Source organism: Perissodus microlepis, chromosome 8 (genome assembly GCF_051167445.1).
Source record: "Perissodus microlepis isolate ML-2025 ecotype Zambia chromosome 8, ASM5116744v1, whole genome shotgun sequence".
In the NCBI taxonomy this organism is placed as follows: Eukaryota; Metazoa; Chordata; class Actinopteri; order Cichliformes; family Cichlidae; genus Perissodus; species Perissodus microlepis.
The window spans coordinates 7,460,969-7,478,803 of record NC_140468.1 but is presented as its reverse complement, the minus strand read 5'-3'; the positions used below and the strand labels follow the sequence as shown (position 1 = coordinate 7,478,803).

Here is a 17,835-nt window from a genome sequence, read left to right as displayed (position 1 = left end):
GAGGGTGACTTTTTAGTCTGCCAGATAATTATTACTTTAATTTTCTTTAAGCAACGTGGCGCCAACTTATTCTGTTTGAGTTTTAAATAAACGGACACAAAACTCAGGACTGGATAAAGACGGTCCAGATGTTTTCTATGTAACCGATATAGAGGTAATAATTACAGGAATAGACACTTGACTTTAAAAAGTGCGCTGGATGAATACCCAAAATTACCCTTTCATAAAAAAAGAGATGCGAATATACAAAGTTAGCCTCCAGTGTTCTCCTGTCTTTGGGCCCCTCTGGCACTTGGGCCTGTTTCCTCTCTCTTCCCTGTTCTCTCTTGCTCTCTCTCCCAGCCAAGCTCCAAACATGCAGCAGTCTTACATCAAATATATCAAACAGATGAAAAGGGAAAGTATAGGCCTGCCAAGACACATTCATTTCTGCTGTTAGGCTGGGAAGGAGAATTTTTGTGAGTTTAAAAAAAGAAGGTGTTGTGCTGAATTTAAATCCACAGAATTAAATTGTGCATGAAGCATGCACTGCCTACCTGATATTATCATAACCTGTATATAAAGGGAAGACGTGTCATCATGATGTCACATATTCATTTATGGGGGTAAAATAGGGTATTTTAATGTGGCATTCCACAGGGATTGATTCTCTTTTGGAGCTAGCTTCAAGTGGCCTTGGAGGAACTGCCGTTTTAGGCACTTTAACCCTATCAGCCAGCATGCATGTCTGGTGCCGTCTGGTAGTTAGTTTCTTGATTTCAATGCAAACATAGGCAATGTTTTAGTACAAGTAAAAGGAAAACTAAGAGTGTGAAAGGAGTCATTTTCGTAATTAGCCAACATGGAAAGCTCATTGTTCAGCAGCTACCCTGAGATTTACTGCTCTACTTGTAGAGCACTTGGTAGCTAGATAGTGAAGCCAGTGTAGCTTTAATCAAATAAAGAGGCAGATATTTATCCAATGATATAGTACGTACCTTAAACTGAGACTTTAAAAATGAATAAGCTCATATTATGAGCTCTAAGTGTAAAGACATAACAACTAGTTTCAGATTGTGGAAGGATTTTCATGCAGACAAAAGAGAGTTGGGGAAGCTGCCATTTTCGTTGGATATTCCATTTAGCTCAACAGAGGTGCCCCCAAACATCAGCTTTTTATCAAAATCACAGAAGAAGTTTGGGATCTTTGCAAAGCAGGAAAACAGCTGATTTGAAGGAATCAAGAAAAAAAGACATGACAAAAATGTTTTGTTTTTACATATTAGATGGTGGGGGGAAAGGGTGTATATATAATGCAGCTTACAAAGGTTTTAAAGAACATCAACTATGATGGGTTAGTAAAGTAGGAGTGACCCTAACTCGGCTGGCTCTTTTTTTTCACCTGCTCTTGCCTTAAAGCCCAGTCTGATCCTAGGTGCAAACTTCAGACTGGGTCTTCCTCTCCTCTGTGTCGCCTAAAACTTTCTTCTCAGAGTTCTCATATTGGTAGCAGCTGTGGTTGCTGGCTGAGTGCAAGCTGTGGGAGGCTGTGGCCGGCCAGCAGGGAGGAGCTCCAACATCTGGAAAAGAAGAAAATCTGGCTGAAGCACAGAAACGAGAGCCTGGTAACATGACTACTCGCTGGGCCAAGCCTGCTGCTACAGTGTTTGCAAGTTTGCTGTCTGCTTTATGCAAATGCTTTTTCTTTTCTTTTTTTAAGGTGGATGTGTCCCTGGACTGCCAGTCAATCACAGCAGCACTCATTTAACGGTGTAGATCTGCAGAGTAGTCAAAGCAGTGGAAAGAACGGACTGCTTTTGTTAAAATTTGACCCTCTGGGCCTCTCCTGGTGCAAGAGCGTGTCTAAACATGTGGGAGCAGTCTGTGAGAGGAAAAAAGAGAAAGGGGGTTGAGGTGGTGCTTGTGCTGGTCAAGAAAACCTAAAATTTCTCCTATGATCTGCCCACTTTAGGTCACATAATTTTCTTTTCAGAATGTGGTTGTATTTTTAGTGAAAACTGAGAGGAAACAACCCCTTTAGTTTTTGTTCTCTGTTATTTACTTTTTGGATTTACATAGGAACAAACTTTTACTTGTGATAAGTTGAAAGTAGGTGTAAATTATTAGAATTGCATGAACTGTAAAACCTCCAAATAAAGTAATCTGTATTGGTATTAAAGAAGATGAGAACACCAACTCTAGTTTCAGGTTGGGTTAGAGATCTAACCATGCGTAGGCAGCACTAACTGAGATTTTCATTGCAGGAGAACCTGGAGGTCCCGAGAGAAACCTGCACTAGCACAGGGAGAATATGCAACTTCACACAGAAAATTCTGAACCTACAACCCTCCTCTGTGATCTACAGCTTATGTTTTGCAGGTGTAATGTTAAAAAGGCTGCCAGTTTAGCATACTAGTAAGAAAAGAAAGTATAGCATGGGTTGATGGACATTTAATTACTTTTGCAGGTCATGTGGTATAGTTTAGGTTCATGTAAATTAGGTCATGTTGGACAAAATAATGAAGGGGACATAAACATGTTTCAGTCCAGTGGTTTTTGTCATTCAAAACAACAATGTACACTGTTGGAAGAGTCTTTCTCTGGGCACCTTGAGCTGCATCCAGTAGTTCAGCCTGGTGCAAATTAATGGACAGGCCAACCATCCGACAGGCTGACTCCCATGAAGCCACGTCACTAAAAAAAAAAGGATGAGTTAACTTGATTCCTGAACTGAAAAAAGGGCAAAACTGAATTTAAGTTGGTCTGTGAGTCAGTCAGAACTCAGTGTAGGAAAGTAATAGTTATTTCGGGTGATGTTGTGCACTTTATCATGCCATGGTAATTACAAGTTTTGGTGTACTGAAGTTCCAGCCAGACACAGTCAGTATAATTAGCTCCTCATTCCTTGAATTTAATTTTGGCCCTTTTTATTCTAAAGCATTGCATGAAAGATAGTAAAGTTTGCAGCTTTTTTACTGTAACTTTAGCTGCAGTAGGAGCCTATCCAGGGTTTGTAGAGCAGAGGGACTGGAGGCTAACAGGGAGGGAAAGAGGTGCTGGCATACCACCGTCTGCCTGGACAGAGGGGACATTCTTCTCCTCGGATCCCCCCAGTCGTCCTCTACAAACCACAGCTTGTCAACCAATCTGCCCACCGTTTACTGAGGAAATGTTCACTTGCTGCAGGAAGTCTGAGGTTTCCCCTCATATGTTTGATTTCAGCAGTTAAACAAACAAAACGAGGGTTTGGAAGTCAGGTCAGAACAACATAGGTGGGAACTAAACCCACAGGGGCCTTGTAATCTCAGTTCACCTGTAAAAGATCTTTAAATAAACAGCAAAAATAATAACCTATTTGACACAACACTATAAAATAATTATTGTTGAAAGATTGATATGATAATTTGTGAAAATCCTGCATCTTTGTTTTATGTGCACACAAAAAAGTACGAATATATACACATTTCTCATAAAACCATTCCCACCCCAAAGAAATATTAATTTAAATATTACAGCATCACAGTTTTCTTAAAATTGCTTTCAGTATTTGTTAACAGCACAACAACCACAACTGAAAACATCTGTAAGTACTTGATGGATTATTAAATATATTGTTAAGATAATTTGCGATTAGCATATATGAAAACCTTAAAGCCAAACAAGGTGAGAAATGGATGTGTTAGTGTGACAAAATATGATGCAAAATATGATTTTTATGAGTGAACCAGCAGGCTACAGACTTTATTTTAGTATCTGCCGCAGTCATAATGATCATTTCAAACACAAAAAAAACCCCAAAAGAATAAAAATCTATTTAAATTTGAGTCTTCATTGCAAGTGGATTATTGCCCTTAATAAAAACAAGACATCCTATCCATCAAATAAGTGAATTCTAATGTAAAAAAATTAGGATTTGAGAATGTGTTGTGTTCTCGTGAGCTTCCCACAATATTTCAGGGTCCTGTTGTACCCTACTTGTGTAGTTCCGTTTTTGTCCTGCAGGGGAAGAAGAGAGCAATTTCACTGCAGTTTCTTCTGAGACAGCTTTGCCAGTTCTCTGGCTTTCCTTCTCTTCAGCTTCTTCTTGAGGAGGAGCAAGTCAATGTAGATAATGCGGTCCAACACAGCACAGGCACAGAGGAGTCCACCATGCAGAGCACCAGCTATCCCATTGCTGAACACATCTTGGCCTGGAAGACACAGCCACACATGCATACCTCTGTATGAGACATTACTTGGAAGATATATTCAAATCGGTGTGTTCTTTCTTCTGAAGCTTCTTAAATAAATGGTAAATGGCCTGTATTTGTATAGCACTTTACTTAGTCCGTAAGGACCCCAAAGCGCTTCACACTACATTCAGTCATTCACCCATTCACACACACATTCACACACTGGTGATGGCAAGCTACATTGTAGCCACAGCTGCCCTGGGGCGCACTGACAGAGGCGAGGCTGCCGGACACTGGCACCACCGGGCCCTCTGACCACCACCAGTAGGCAACGGGTGAAGTGTCTTGCCCAAGGACACAACGACCGAGACTGTCAAACCGGCAACCGTCCGATTACAAGACGAACTGCCAACTTTTGAGCCACGATCGTCCCCAATAATATATCCGTCTCTGCTTTGGGACTTTTTTATGATCATGTTTTCATAGCACCAGTGTAGTCAACCAGCAAAAGGCGACTTATTTGCTGCTAACAGATACAGCGAAAGTAAACTGTCATATTTAAAAGCATCATCTTAGTCAATTACTATCCTTCCACCTCCTCTCGAACCTTTGATTTAAACAGGAAAAGGCGCTGAGTGCATGAAAATACAATAAAGCAATAAAAGCCCATAAAGTTATCATATACATAATACCAAGAAGGCAAGGACATCAGCATGAAAAATGTCAGTTCCAAGAAAACTGTACATTGTTCACCAAAAGGGACTTATATTGATTAAAAGGGATTAGCCTATCTAATTTTACAAGCTTCTAGATAGCTGTAAACGCTATACTCAGAAGCCAATTTCCCAGTGCCACAAATAAGATGATGGTTTTCAAGAACCAGATAATCTTGGAACCAAGTGCAGTTATTATGCTTTTTCAAAGAACAGCTCATCATTAAGCCTGAAAAAAAGATAAGCTTAAGAGCATTATATTCTCTATAAAAGTAGTATTTCCCTCAGCTTAAATCAAGTTTTATTATTCAGTTATCTAGAAAACAGCTTGCATTCTGTTATATCGCAGCAACAGTTTAAGATTGGTTAAACTTTGCTGTACGGTAAATCTGTATGCATTTTTTTGGGGAACTTGAGGACCACGGGTCACTTTTGTGTATAAAGTTGCTCACAGTTGCTCACAGCTCAGTGTTGCTGTTTCTACCTTTCATTTATGAAATGTATTATTTATTTGTGAAACTGAAAAGTGGTCTTAAATTAAAGTCCTGTCAATACTCATAAAGCTAACTACTAAACCAAAAACGCTTGGTTTGATTTCTAGCTGATTCAAAATAATTTGATGATTGGGAATATATCTATGTACCCTTACTTTACTCTATCCTAAAACCTAATTGATAAGATTTCAATTCTTGGAGATGATTTTTAGCATAAAATCCATATTTTCATACCTGAGATGTACAGGTTCTTGACTGGGGTGTTGCATCTGTTTTTGGCTACGGCTTCAGCATGGAAACGCTCCAGGTTGTGCTCAGCGGAGTACATGGCTCCATGCTGAGCACCCAGGTAGTGCATGTTTGTCAGTGGCGTCGCCACATCCTGGAAAACCAACTGAAAAACACAACACATGCAGATTTAACAAAACCCTTCCTACTTGATGTCAACAAACAAGCATTAATAGTTTGTATACATTACCAATAGCTTTTGATTTTTTTCTTTATTCCTTAAAAGTATAATTTTTTATTAAATTTAACATACAGCAGAAAAACAGCAGAATCACATCTAAACATGACGGATCCTACCTTGTCTTTAATTTTAGGGAACACAGTGCAGGCCCAGTCAAAGAGGTTCTTAGCAAATCGCATTTTGTAATTGTAGTATTCATCACCCCTTTTGCGCACAGTAGTGTCTTTCCATTGCTCAAACCATTCATAGTTAACCATGGTGAGTATTGTCATGCAGGATTTTCCTGTAGAAATGAACAGCAAGTCACCACTCTTAATTTGTGTGGACTTTCAGTTCTGTGTGAGATCGTATAAAATATGCCAAAGGATATATTTTATTTTAAAGCTAAATACTTGACGTGCTCGACGTTTAAAATTTTGAGGTCAACATATGTTCATGTAAAAATCTGAGACCTCAGACTGCCCTCAATGCCCAGTTTTTGACAGGTTTTTTCTTCTCCTGGCTTTCTATAGTATCAAACAGAGAGGATGTCCTTATATAGTCATCGAGCCAGCCTATCAGAAGAAGGATGGCTTAAAGAAAGGGGGAAGGGAGCTAAAACAGCTTCTTTCAGGCAGAGGGATGGACAGTGTTACTTATTCAAAGTCATTCAAAGCTTGCAAAGAGTCTTGAGAGTATAGAGCACTTTAATCCTCATTTAAAATATGTTTTGTTAGATCTCATAAATATCCTTTGGAAACTGTAGAAATAGTGAGTAATTGTTATTAATATGTACCAGGATGTCTTATCTTGGCTTCAGGGTCTTTAGAAGATGGCACTGTGATGAAAAACATGGGGATGTTATCAGGTGCTTCCTCTCTGCTCAATCCAAAGTAGTCCTCCATCCTAAAATAAATAAAAAAAATACAAATCATAAATCCCATAAAGAGCGATCTTAACTCTGTTTCAATTAAATTAAGGTTTATTTAGGTAGTACCGGTCATCAACAGTCACCTCGCCTGTAGAAAGTCCTAACAATCAAGTGACTCCCTATGAGCAAGCACTAGGCAACAGTGGGAAGGAAAAACTCCCTTTTAACAGGGAGAAATCTCCAGCAGAACAAGGCTCAAGCATGGCCGGTTGGGTGGGTAAAGAAAAAGTAGAAAAGAGGGGAAATAGAGCACAAGGAGACTGGACAAAACACAGACAAAAGGAGATGAACATGACTGATCTTCTGCCCTATATAGCGAACAAGAAAGGACCTTTAACTTTAAAAAAAACAACATCATAAGCCATATACTGTGTTTATTTACATAAAATATTTAGCATAATCTTCAGCTACGGTGTTTTTTCTTTGTTCTGAAATACGATTGGATCTATAAAAATGTGTGAGACTTGAGCAGGCTTGTGTTGAAGAGATTTTCTTGTTTATTCTGATACGGCAGCGCCCTCTTGTGGTTGGTTAATGCTGCCTTTCTCTTCTTTGCAATCGGTGCTCTGCAATACTCACGACTTGTCCATATCATTGTCTTTGAACAGCCAGAAATTAGTGGAAACGAGGTCCAGTTCCTCCTTTGTCCCATCAAAGCCAGAGAAGACTAATAATGATCCTCTGCCATGTTTCATCATGTTCAGTCGTTGCTGAATATCTATAATATAGAAGCATTACTTAGACATTATTTATCACCTTGTATCATCTTCACTTCACTTGCATTTGTCGCTCTGGCCAACTTTACCTTAGTTTCAGTAAAGTTTCTCACCTGGTTTGGCTTGTATCTCAGGGGGTAGAAGTTTCTGGAACGTATTGAAGATTCCACAGTTTGAAACCACCACAGGCGCATGAATTTCCACTTCCTCTTGACCTTTCCTCACCTTTACACCTATCTCAAACAAACACACACTAGTGACTTGACAATATCTTAACCTTACACTGATTTTAAAAATGAGGTGGATTCTGCTCTCACCATAAGCAGCTCCCTCTTCATTAACCAGGATCTCGGAGACGGGAGCTCTCACCAGGCAGTTTCCTCCATATTTCTGAATGCTGCGAATGATGTGGAAAGGAATCTCACTGGCCCCGCCTTTAGGGTAGTACGCTCCTCGTTTGTAGTGATGAATCATGAGGGCATTCATCAGGACACTGGAGTCCTTTGGTGGCACACCTATATACATAAAGAATAAGTGAACTAAATCTGCCGCAAGGGATGAAATTGGCCTTTTTTTACAGGGGCGACAGCAGGGAAGGAAGGGAATTACTGCAAAACAGAATGAGGCACAATATTTGTTATTTTTTTCTTTATTTTCTTGTTTGATTAATTGCTAGAAGACAAAATTGTAACAGAATTTTTAAAAAGTTGATGAATTGCATACCCCTATTATACAGTACATATTGCCCACAGTAACTTTTTATATTTATCTCAGGGTTTGTAGTCTTATCATTGTGGGCCTCTGATAATATTACAGCCTCTATTTCCCTTACCTAGAAGCGTCACTGCAAATCAATACAAGTTCAGAGTAACCATGTCCACCTCGAGGACTGATGTAAATCATATGCTATGACGCTTTTACTCATTAGAGCCTCGATGAGAGATTTTTTGGGGGGGGTTTTACTGCTCTTGACCATTAAAAAAAGATCTTCTGACAACTGGTGTCCCAACACCTGATTCCAGACACCTTATGATGGTTTTCTCTTTTAACTTGTCCTCAAATATGTACCAAATATACAGTATATGATTTCTAAAAACTAATGGGAAACCCAAGCTCCCACCCATCTTCGGGACACATTGGATCTACACTTCTGTGATGTGGCAAGACATTACTGTTGGTATTGATTTAACAAGGCTTGTGTATGTGTCTCTCTCTCTTTTTTGTTTGTCTTCTTTTGTTGTGTGTCTCATGATATGGAGCAATTTTCAACTTAACTCAAAATCAAAAGTTTTTTTTCAGGTTGGAGTTCAGTTGAAATTTTGAGATATCTGACTGAAGATTTTGATATAACAACCTTAAATTTTGACTTCTAGATATCCAAAAGCATTTTATTTTCAGTGGCAAAAATATAAATAAATAACTATATTATATCTTATGTTTTCTGTTATGACGATAACTTTTTGAGTACATACCATAGAAAAAGTAAGAAAAGATGGTATGGAGATCCTTGTTGCTGGTCAGGGTGTTCACAAAATCTGTTGCACATGTGCCAGAGAGGCGGAAAACTGGAGAGATGAGGTCTGCAATGCCTGACTTCAGCAGGAATAAAGACACCCACTGCGGGATAAGCTTGAGAGTTGCCAGATAGTGCGTCTTCTTAGCTGAGATCTGTTGAAAAACCAGGGGAATTTGTAAGCATTTTATTTTTAAAGCTTCTGACAGTTGAGACTGAAATATGTGTGTAATAAGTGATAAAGTAACAACAGCACCTTCATGATTTTAAAGAACTTGTCAATGGCTTCTGTGTCATCAGGAAACTGCTTCATCAGGTGAGCTTTCATCTCAGTTTTCCCAGAGTAGATCGTGTACTGTCGTTTTTCGTTGCCCAGGCCGATTTGAATGGTGTCAAAATGTTGATCGAGCTGGTGAAACTCCAGCTGGCCCTCTGAGATCTGGTCAAAGGCGATACGCAGCAGACTGTTCTCATGGAGCTGGCCAATGTAGTGAAGCCCTGAAGATGAAGGAAGTGAACATTTTTAGATAGAAAAGAATGATTTTTAGGACTGTAGGGTTATGATGGCTGAGCGCATGCCTTTATTTGCTCTTTCTCTGAAAAAGCAGCTGTCACCCTAGACAGACCAAATTATCATCAGCTTATTGCTTTAGTTGTATCATTATTCTTTCTGTGTCCGTTATTTTTTATGTAATTCAAGCTGTTAGCATGAATCTCTAATGATTCTCCAAATTACTGTTATGGAAAATGTAACAGTTCTTTAAAAAGGGTGATACTTATGTGTCAGTCATAGAAGATTTCTCACCGACATCAAACTCGAAGCCTTTCTCTATGTAACTGTGGCAGCAGCCTCCGGCCTGGTCATGTTGCTCCAGCACCAGCACTTTCTTCCCTGCTTTGGCCAGTGTGGCTCCAGCCGTCAGACCACCAATACCACTGCCGATGATGATGACATCCAGGTTCTTGGGCACTTTGTCAACACTGAAACCTGCACAGAAACATACAGATGGTGGTGTTAACCTAGCAAAGATTTTTGTTCCAGTTCACATCGTTATCATAAAAGTCCATTATAAATTTTATCGTGTCCAAGTGCTGAAACTGGGGCGTCAAAATGCATCGTTCGCAACCTGTGTTACATAATACAGGCTGAAGGTTGTGCTGCACACTTCTCTTGTCATAAACATTGAACTAGTGCCTGCATCTGGGTTTTCCCATTAGCAATAGCTGTAAAAAAAAAGATAAAACACACATGGAAAAACAGTCGGTTTATTTAGTGACAGTTTTCTCATCTCTAAGATCACTAAGATAACAGTATCAGCACTTATAATGACTATAGCAAATTCATTTCAGATATCTATATTCATTATCTATGTATTTATTTAATGATAGACATCTCTTTTAAAAAAAATCTTTACCTCATCAGACTGGTGTCACAGAAACCTCTGTTCAATGCAAAGTAAAGGTTTTTAAAGTAACAGTGACTTTGCTTTGCAGGAATTCTGATTATCCAGGAACAACTTTATTCTGATGCTGCATGCAGCTCTTTTCACCTGCAGTCATTTTACCTTGCTTGATGACTTTGTCGCGCTTCTTCTGATCAAACTCCCGCGGTGCAGGCGGTCTCACTGAGTCGAGCGAGAAGGGGCTCGGTTTCCCAAACAGGTACCAGTATGTGCTACCTGCACATATGAGCAGGCAGACTAAGAAAATCAAGAGCCACATCTCAGAGACTGTCAAATCACTGATTCTGGATCTCGATCTGCAGCAGGACTGTACACAGCAGCAATTGCAGGTGTGATCTAAACACTCGCCTCCCTGATGAGGCACCTTTTATCGTGCTGAATGCCAAAGGTCTGGGGAAAAAGGGTCAAGAGATTGCTATGTAGTGATATATGTGTTATGACAAGCAGTAAAGTGGCAAAAGGCCCATTTTTCCTGTGATAACAGATTACAATAACGATGGTGTGTAATGCTTTTTTTGCTGAGCACTCATTTAGGGCACAGACAAAAACATCAAAGGAAAATTAGGAACTGGTCTAATTGTTTTGTTGTTGTTTTTTTTGAAGAAATTCCTAAAATGTTAAAGATACTGAAACTGTGTAGGGGAATCTGAATGCCAATTGTTTTAAAGAATAAATACTAAAGATATTAATTTCAAATCAATAACCCATTTTATTGCATAAACTGCATTTAGTCAATCTAGAGCGTTCACGGCAAATCTAGATAGAGATAGTTGTAATTGCTCGTATCTGATAAGACAATTTAGATAATATTGTATTGAAGTCTTCTGGGACTTCATGTCCAATTTTATGTTTTTACAACAGGGCATCTGAGGGAACTTGCTTCAGTAAATTTTAGCATTTTAAAAATCATTACTGGTGAATATAAGAGTCAGACTTCTTACACGATAGAAGAAAATGAGTCTAATAACACTGAAATTAGACCTGCTGCACCAATGTTATATTTCTCTTAAAAGAAGCTATATGTGGATTGTAGCTGATCTAGTTTTCTTAACGTAATCCACTCATGAACTTTGCACTCGAGTTACACATTCATTCATTCGACTTTGAGCTACAGATTTAATCTGCAGCCACAGATAGGGTGAACCACAATGAAGCAACAAGTTGCTATGATGGTCGAAAGGAATTTGAAATTGTGGCAGACAGAAATGTAGCCTTAAACTTCAAGTAGATTTTTTTAATATTAAATGCAGATGTAAATAATCGCTACATGTTGATGGTTTTGTGTAATGCTGGGGTTGGGTCCATTGCCTGTTGAGCTATCAAACTTCAGCCTGTAACACTTGTGAGATGTGTAACTGAGACTTATATCTGGGACTCTCCACCATTTGACCTTAGAACTGAAGAAGCTTCTCGGATGAGAGGTGAAACGTCTTCAAGTAAACTTAAAGAAGTCCAGACGCTTTTCTTTGCAAGCTCCTTTGACTACGATGACCTGGATGACTGAGAACCTTCACAGACTAACTGAGACTTGTGAGATTTTGCTCTGTCAAGCTTACCTTATTCTTTCAGATGCACCTGTACATCAGTACATGGTGATCTTTTTTTATAACAGTGTTCGAATAACATCCTGTGACCACAGCAGATAACTTGTAATAAACATTCTAGGCTTACAACCCTTCTTGGTCAAAAAAAGCATGAAGACTTCCATATTTGAACCCTTTACAAAGGTTACAAATTCATAAAGTCAATCTGGTTGTCTCAATTTATTTCAGATTCCCATAACAGGTGGTAATTTAAAGGTAACGTCCCATTTTGTTATTGCAACCAACTCACAGGAAGCATTATACATTATAGAAATTCTGAATATCTGTAATCTGATAAGGCAATTAAGATAATACACTATGGACAAGTTGCGTTAGACTTTATATGCATGTGTCATGTTTTATGCCTTTACAGTTCAGCAGGCTGAGTAACTCTTGTGGGTTTAAGACGTTAAGAGTTGTTATAGCATTAGAAATACAGGTGAATCTAGTTAACATCAGAAATACCAATGAAAATATGTACAGTGTTTTCTAATAATATTACTTCAGGGAAGCATAATGTAAAAAGTATTGCTGCTGTTTTTGTGCTATGGTGTGCTCAAAATCCTGATTGAAGCTTTTCAACCATTTCTTTGTAAATGATACGCTTACCATTTTAAAACTACTCTTTTAAGAATTTTTGAAATGCAAAGAAGGATAGAAACTGTTCTATAGTTAGCTTACACAGCTGGATCAGGTAAGGCCTTTTTAAGTAATGGCTTTATTGTCACCACCTCAAAAGCCTGTGGTATGTAGCCAGTTAATAAAAATAAATTAATCATATTTCAAATTAATCATCTTTCAGTAGTCCTATAGGAATGGAGACTTAAAGGCACATTGTTGTTTAAGAAGAAGAAATGATTGATGTTAACTCAAAAAGATCGATAGGACAGAGTGGGTCTAAGTAAACCGCAGCAGCTATTAGGGTTGCTGTACTTAAGAAGCTTGCACTCCAGCCCACAAGCCCCCAAGCCCGGCTGCTGGTCTCTTCTGACTGCAGACTCTGATGAAGACTCTACTGAGGGTCCCCGGGCAGTTGATTCGTACACACCTCACCTCTTAAAATTGTTCTTTCTTCCTTCTAGACAGCATATACAAGATGAATGTAGCTGATTTGCTGAGATTTTAGCTTTTTGAATTCGAACATTGCAAGTGAAAGTAAAACTGTGATGCTTATACAGTCATGAGTATACCCTGATTTAGTGTCCATCTGGACATTAAAGGTGACAAAAATTTACAAATAAATATCATATTGTCTTTAGTAAGTACAGATTCAGACCATAAACTCATCAGAAAAGTATTAACTGAGATCAGAGAGCATGGCAGTCTAGGGCTGTTTAACCAGACTTGACTAGACTTGAAAAAATAAGTCTACTTGTCTTAAAGTGCCAGATTTACCCCCTACTGGCCATTAGAAAGAAAACAGCTTTATGGCACTTTTGCATAGGTTTCACATTTTAGACTGAGAAGCTATGCCCCTATTTTATACATTATCTATGTGTTTATCAGTTTTATTTGGATTTGGTTCCACTCGTGCTGACCTGTTGATTTCTCTGTTTGTAGACTGAAAATACTAAACAGTTTTGATTATTAGTTGAGACCCAGCCAAGCAGGGAGTGACTGATTGGTTTGATAATAGGCAGAAAAACTCCGGTTACCCCACACCTGTGTACTTGATGTTCAGCAATGTTGAGGCTTTTCAAAATTCTTTCACTCCCCCATTTTACATTACACTAAAATTACAACAAAAACTTTATTAGACTCACAGTTGGTGCATTTAAAAGTGATTCTTCTTTTGATCTTTTGATCTTACTTATTCTTTATAATAACACTTATATAAACAAGTCATCATGCAATAATTTGTTTACTATTTACTTGTAAATTATGTGATAATTATATATATTTATAGGTTATGTTTCAAAAATCCTTTTTTGCTCCTTTTTTGTATTTGTTTTAGTTTCTGTCTCTATACTCTGATTTGTAATCTGTACCCAGCAGCCCCATCATCTATCTTTTGTGTTATTATAATATTCTTACAATATTGAAAAAATTAAACCTCTTCAAAAAGATATTTGACAGGTAGATGTTGAGTTTTTGATGACTCAAATGTTGAGTTCTTTAATTGTATTTCCTGATGCCAGCTCTGAAAGCGTCACTAATTGGATGGAGAGCTCAAAATGGAAGTCAGGATGAAGTGTGGAATAAGCTTAAAGACTTTGGGTGGCTGTAGCTCAGGTGGCAGAGCAGGTCAGCCACTAATCAGAAGGTCGGTGGTTCGATCCCAGGCTGCCTCCTGGCTGCATGCCAAATATCCTTGGGCAAGATACTAACCCCATGTTTGCCTACTGGTGGTGGTCAGAGGGCCCGGTGGCGCCAGTGTCCGGCAGCCTCGCCTCTGTCAGTGCGCCCCAGGGCAGCTGTGGCTACAATGTAGCTTGCTATCGCCAGTGTGTGAATGTGTGTGTGAATGGGTGAATGACTGAATGTAGTGTAAAGCGCTTTGGGGTCCTATGGACTAGAAATAGCCATTTACCATTTGATACAGGAAGCGGCTCCGTGTCAACAGACCCGTGTGACTGACTCTACCTCAGCAAAGAAATCCGATTAGTAGTACTGACTCTCTTGGGACTTTGACCCCTTTCTGTACAGTAACATGGGTGAGATGTTGACTTACAGTCAGGGATGTTGGACGCAAATCAGTGAGTAGTTATCACTATTTAATATTAACCAGTGTGATAAAATGAGATTAAAGTACAGTAGGAGCTCAAAAAAATCACGTGTTATGTCTTTTCAATAACAAGAACAGCTACGTCAGGTTGAAGCTTTGCACAGCTATTTGGATTTAATTATAAATTGACAAAGAATATCCACAGGTGCATACAGAAATCCAGAGATAGAATTATCCATTACAGATTTCAGTTTTCTTTCTACTGTACATTTTATCCACAAAGGCTACAGGAATATCACAGCAATGCAACCAACTCTCATAAAAAACTGTGTGACTTTTCCTTGGATTTCTATGTGCTATGTTATTATGCAGCCGCCCTTGTCTCCCTTGTAAGGGTTCTTGTCATCGGGAACACCCTTAATCAGCGGATCATTCGGGGCCAGTCCCTCCACATAAGTAATTGTGTCTGTACAGTTTGCATTCACCTGTTAATTATCGGAAAGATGAAAACAAAGAAGATCAGGGAAGTCGCACAAGTCATTTAAAATTAATCTTAATTAAATGTTTACAAAAGGCTTTGGTGGATAAAGTTAAAGCTAATTGTGCTAAAAGAAGAGGCACTTACTGGTGTCCTAGGTGTGCTAACTTCCTTCTTCAACTGGTCTAGCTCCATTTTCAAGATTTCCTTATCTGACATATCCCGAGCCATCCTGGCTGTGAGAAGAAATTACAGTTCAAAATATGTTAAATGTCACAACAGATTGAAAAAGTGTACTTTACTAACTATCCTAATGTATTTAGATTTTTCTAATAGTCAAAGTTTGGTTTAAATCCTCAATTTTAAAAAAAGATTTAAAAAAAAGAAACAGTGTCGTTACCTGTTGAATGGCAGGGTCCCCAACAATCAGAGAAATGTGCTGGCCCCTAAGAGCTCATCAACTGTGTGCCTCACTGTAGTCCGATCGCTTCTGCTCACTGATTGATCTGTGCTGTCCCACTGCTCTTCATCTCAGCTGATCCCCGGTGCTGGCTTTCAGATGAGGTCGGCACAGGATTGGGCCTGATGTCACCAATCCCTCATGATGAGATTAAACAATCAGGAGCTGTGACCCCTAAACAGGAAGGAGGAAGGCAAGGGAACACAGATCCTTTCAATTTGTTGACGCCATGCTGGAGAAAGTGAGACATGGAAATGGAAATGATAGATGTGGGAACAGCAGATCCTTTGCAGAGGATATGCTCTGAGAAACATGTGGTCTGTCCCCCAAAGAGGTTTTACCCAAAACTATTGTTTGTTTAAACTGATAGTTGTGATTTCAGGTAGTTGGGAATAACAATACAGTGCACAGAGTTGTGTCACATAAGGTACCACAGACTCATTTATACTCTAGGTTGATCATGCAAAATAGACCATGGTGGAATCTGTGCAGTTATTACAGAATCACTGAACTAATGAGTCTGTCAATACATATTCATGACAGACTCATTAGTTCAGTTTTAACTCGTTTGAGGAAATTTATTGATTATTTTGCATCACTGCATGCTTTTCTGACATCAAAGTGATTTAAAACAAAATAGCAGGAATAAAAAGGCATGACTTCTTATTGGTTTATCTATCATCTGTGCTTATCTGCATGATTCATAGAGAAATGTAGAGAGAAGAGAGATGTATAGAAAAAAGGGCAAAAAAAACATATGCAGTACACACAAGTGCAAAGCAAAGACATGCTTTTGACAGAAGTACAGTTAGTGGCATCACTTGTTAGCTTTGCACAAAAATAGCCGTTAGAAATGTCCTTCAGAGAAAGTACAAGAAAAAAGTAAAATGGGTTCTTTGTTCACTTATCTGCATTGCTTCAGTGAAGAATGTGTGGATATTTGCATATTTATGTTAATTCTAATGTCATTAGTGTTAATTCAGTTAAAGTACTGACAATAGTTTTACTTTGGAAATAAGTTACAGAAGTGAAAATAAATACAAAGGTGGGTGAGATTGCTGATCATCATAAAACAATAAGGAAGGGTTTCCGATCTTGCTGTTTCTGTAGAATATATTTTGGTGAGTAAAGTGTTTTTGTTCAAATGTGGCTTTATTTTCAGCTTTGTACTGGCAGTACTTTATTAATTTATTAAAACAACACATTGAACATTAACTGAAAGCCATTCATTTCATTTAAAGTGATAGCATTTAGCTGCCGTCACTCAATCTGGAAGCATTAACATTTTCACCGCTTTGTTCCCATCACCTCCAACTGACATCTGACAGACATGGAAAGCTAATTAGCCTCCACTAAAGCTTCAGTGGGACTTACACTAAGCCATTATCAGAATCTGGGTTAGTCTCATTTACTCAAGATTAACCTCACTGTGGATTAACAGCAGAGTAGAAACACTCCTTTTCATTGTGAAGAGGCTTTTTCCCCACCTTGAGTTCATTTTTACTGCAAAACAGCTGCGCTAAATGTCATTTACAGGTATTTGTTATTGTCACTGGTGGCTTTGACAATTTATTTTATTGTTTTTGGAATATTTATTTTGTTATGAACACTTGTTAATGAGCAGGACCTTCACTGGTGTGTTCATAGCATTTTTATGGGATTGGAAGAGTTTTAACAAACTGCTCATTTATATTTCACAGTTACACAAAAATACATGAATTATAAGTTGGAAATTAAGTATAAAGTTTAAAAAAAATAATAATTGTAATTGAATGAAACCAGAATCAAGTTTAAAGATATTTTAATTTTTGATTTTGGCTACCTTAGTACAATAAACAATCAAGAGTAAAAACAAAAAATATTCAATTCAGTTTATTTATGTAGCTCAATTCACAACAGCAGTTACCTCCTGGCACTTTATATTGTAAGCTACTGACCCTACAGTATTAGAGCAGTATTAGAGTATTAGAGCAAATGCTTTATTAGGATAATATGATACTATGAAGTCTTTAAGATGCAACAGGGCCTGATAAATTGACAATATAAATTACTGAGGCTTTTATCAGAGCCATAGAGGTTATATAGAATATTTACTGTATTACATATAAATAAATATTTTAGTAAGACTCGCACTAAATATTTGCTTTTATATTTTGAATATAAAAAGTTAATGTGTAAGCTATACAACTATACAATATAAAACTTAATGCTTTTAAGCAA

At 38.2% G+C, this 17,835-nt stretch overlaps 2 protein-coding genes across 2 annotated transcripts; both read right to left on the bottom strand.

Annotated features, from left to right (window-relative positions):
* Nucleotides 1–3,650: 3,650 nt before the first annotated feature.
* On the bottom strand, nt 3,651–13,851 carry LOC146381305 (inactive all-trans-retinol 13,14-reductase). Its single transcript, XM_084937279.1, has 11 exons — nt 10,532–13,851; nt 9,772–9,954; nt 9,223–9,464; nt 8,926–9,121; nt 7,771–7,968; nt 7,567–7,686; nt 7,317–7,455; nt 6,603–6,712; nt 5,944–6,110; nt 5,593–5,752; nt 3,651–4,169 (listed from the first exon to the last, which is right to left on the bottom strand). The coding sequence occupies exons 1-11, from the start codon at nt 10,686–10,688 to the stop codon at nt 4,000–4,002; spliced, it is 1,842 nt and encodes a 613-aa protein (XP_084793405.1). The 5' UTR covers nt 10,689–13,851; the 3' UTR covers nt 3,651–3,999.
* A 987-nt stretch (nt 13,852–14,838) lies between these two features.
* On the bottom strand, nt 14,839–15,699 carry gngt2b (guanine nucleotide binding protein (G protein), gamma transducing activity polypeptide 2b). The gene is made up of 3 exons (XM_084937278.1): nt 15,556–15,699; nt 15,303–15,391; nt 14,839–15,162 (listed from the first exon to the last, which is right to left on the bottom strand). Exons 2-3 carry the CDS (start codon nt 15,384–15,386, stop codon nt 15,034–15,036), a joined length of 213 nt encoding a protein of 70 aa, XP_084793404.1. The 5' UTR covers nt 15,387–15,391; nt 15,556–15,699; the 3' UTR covers nt 14,839–15,033.
* Nucleotides 15,700–17,835: the final 2,136 nt, after the last annotated feature.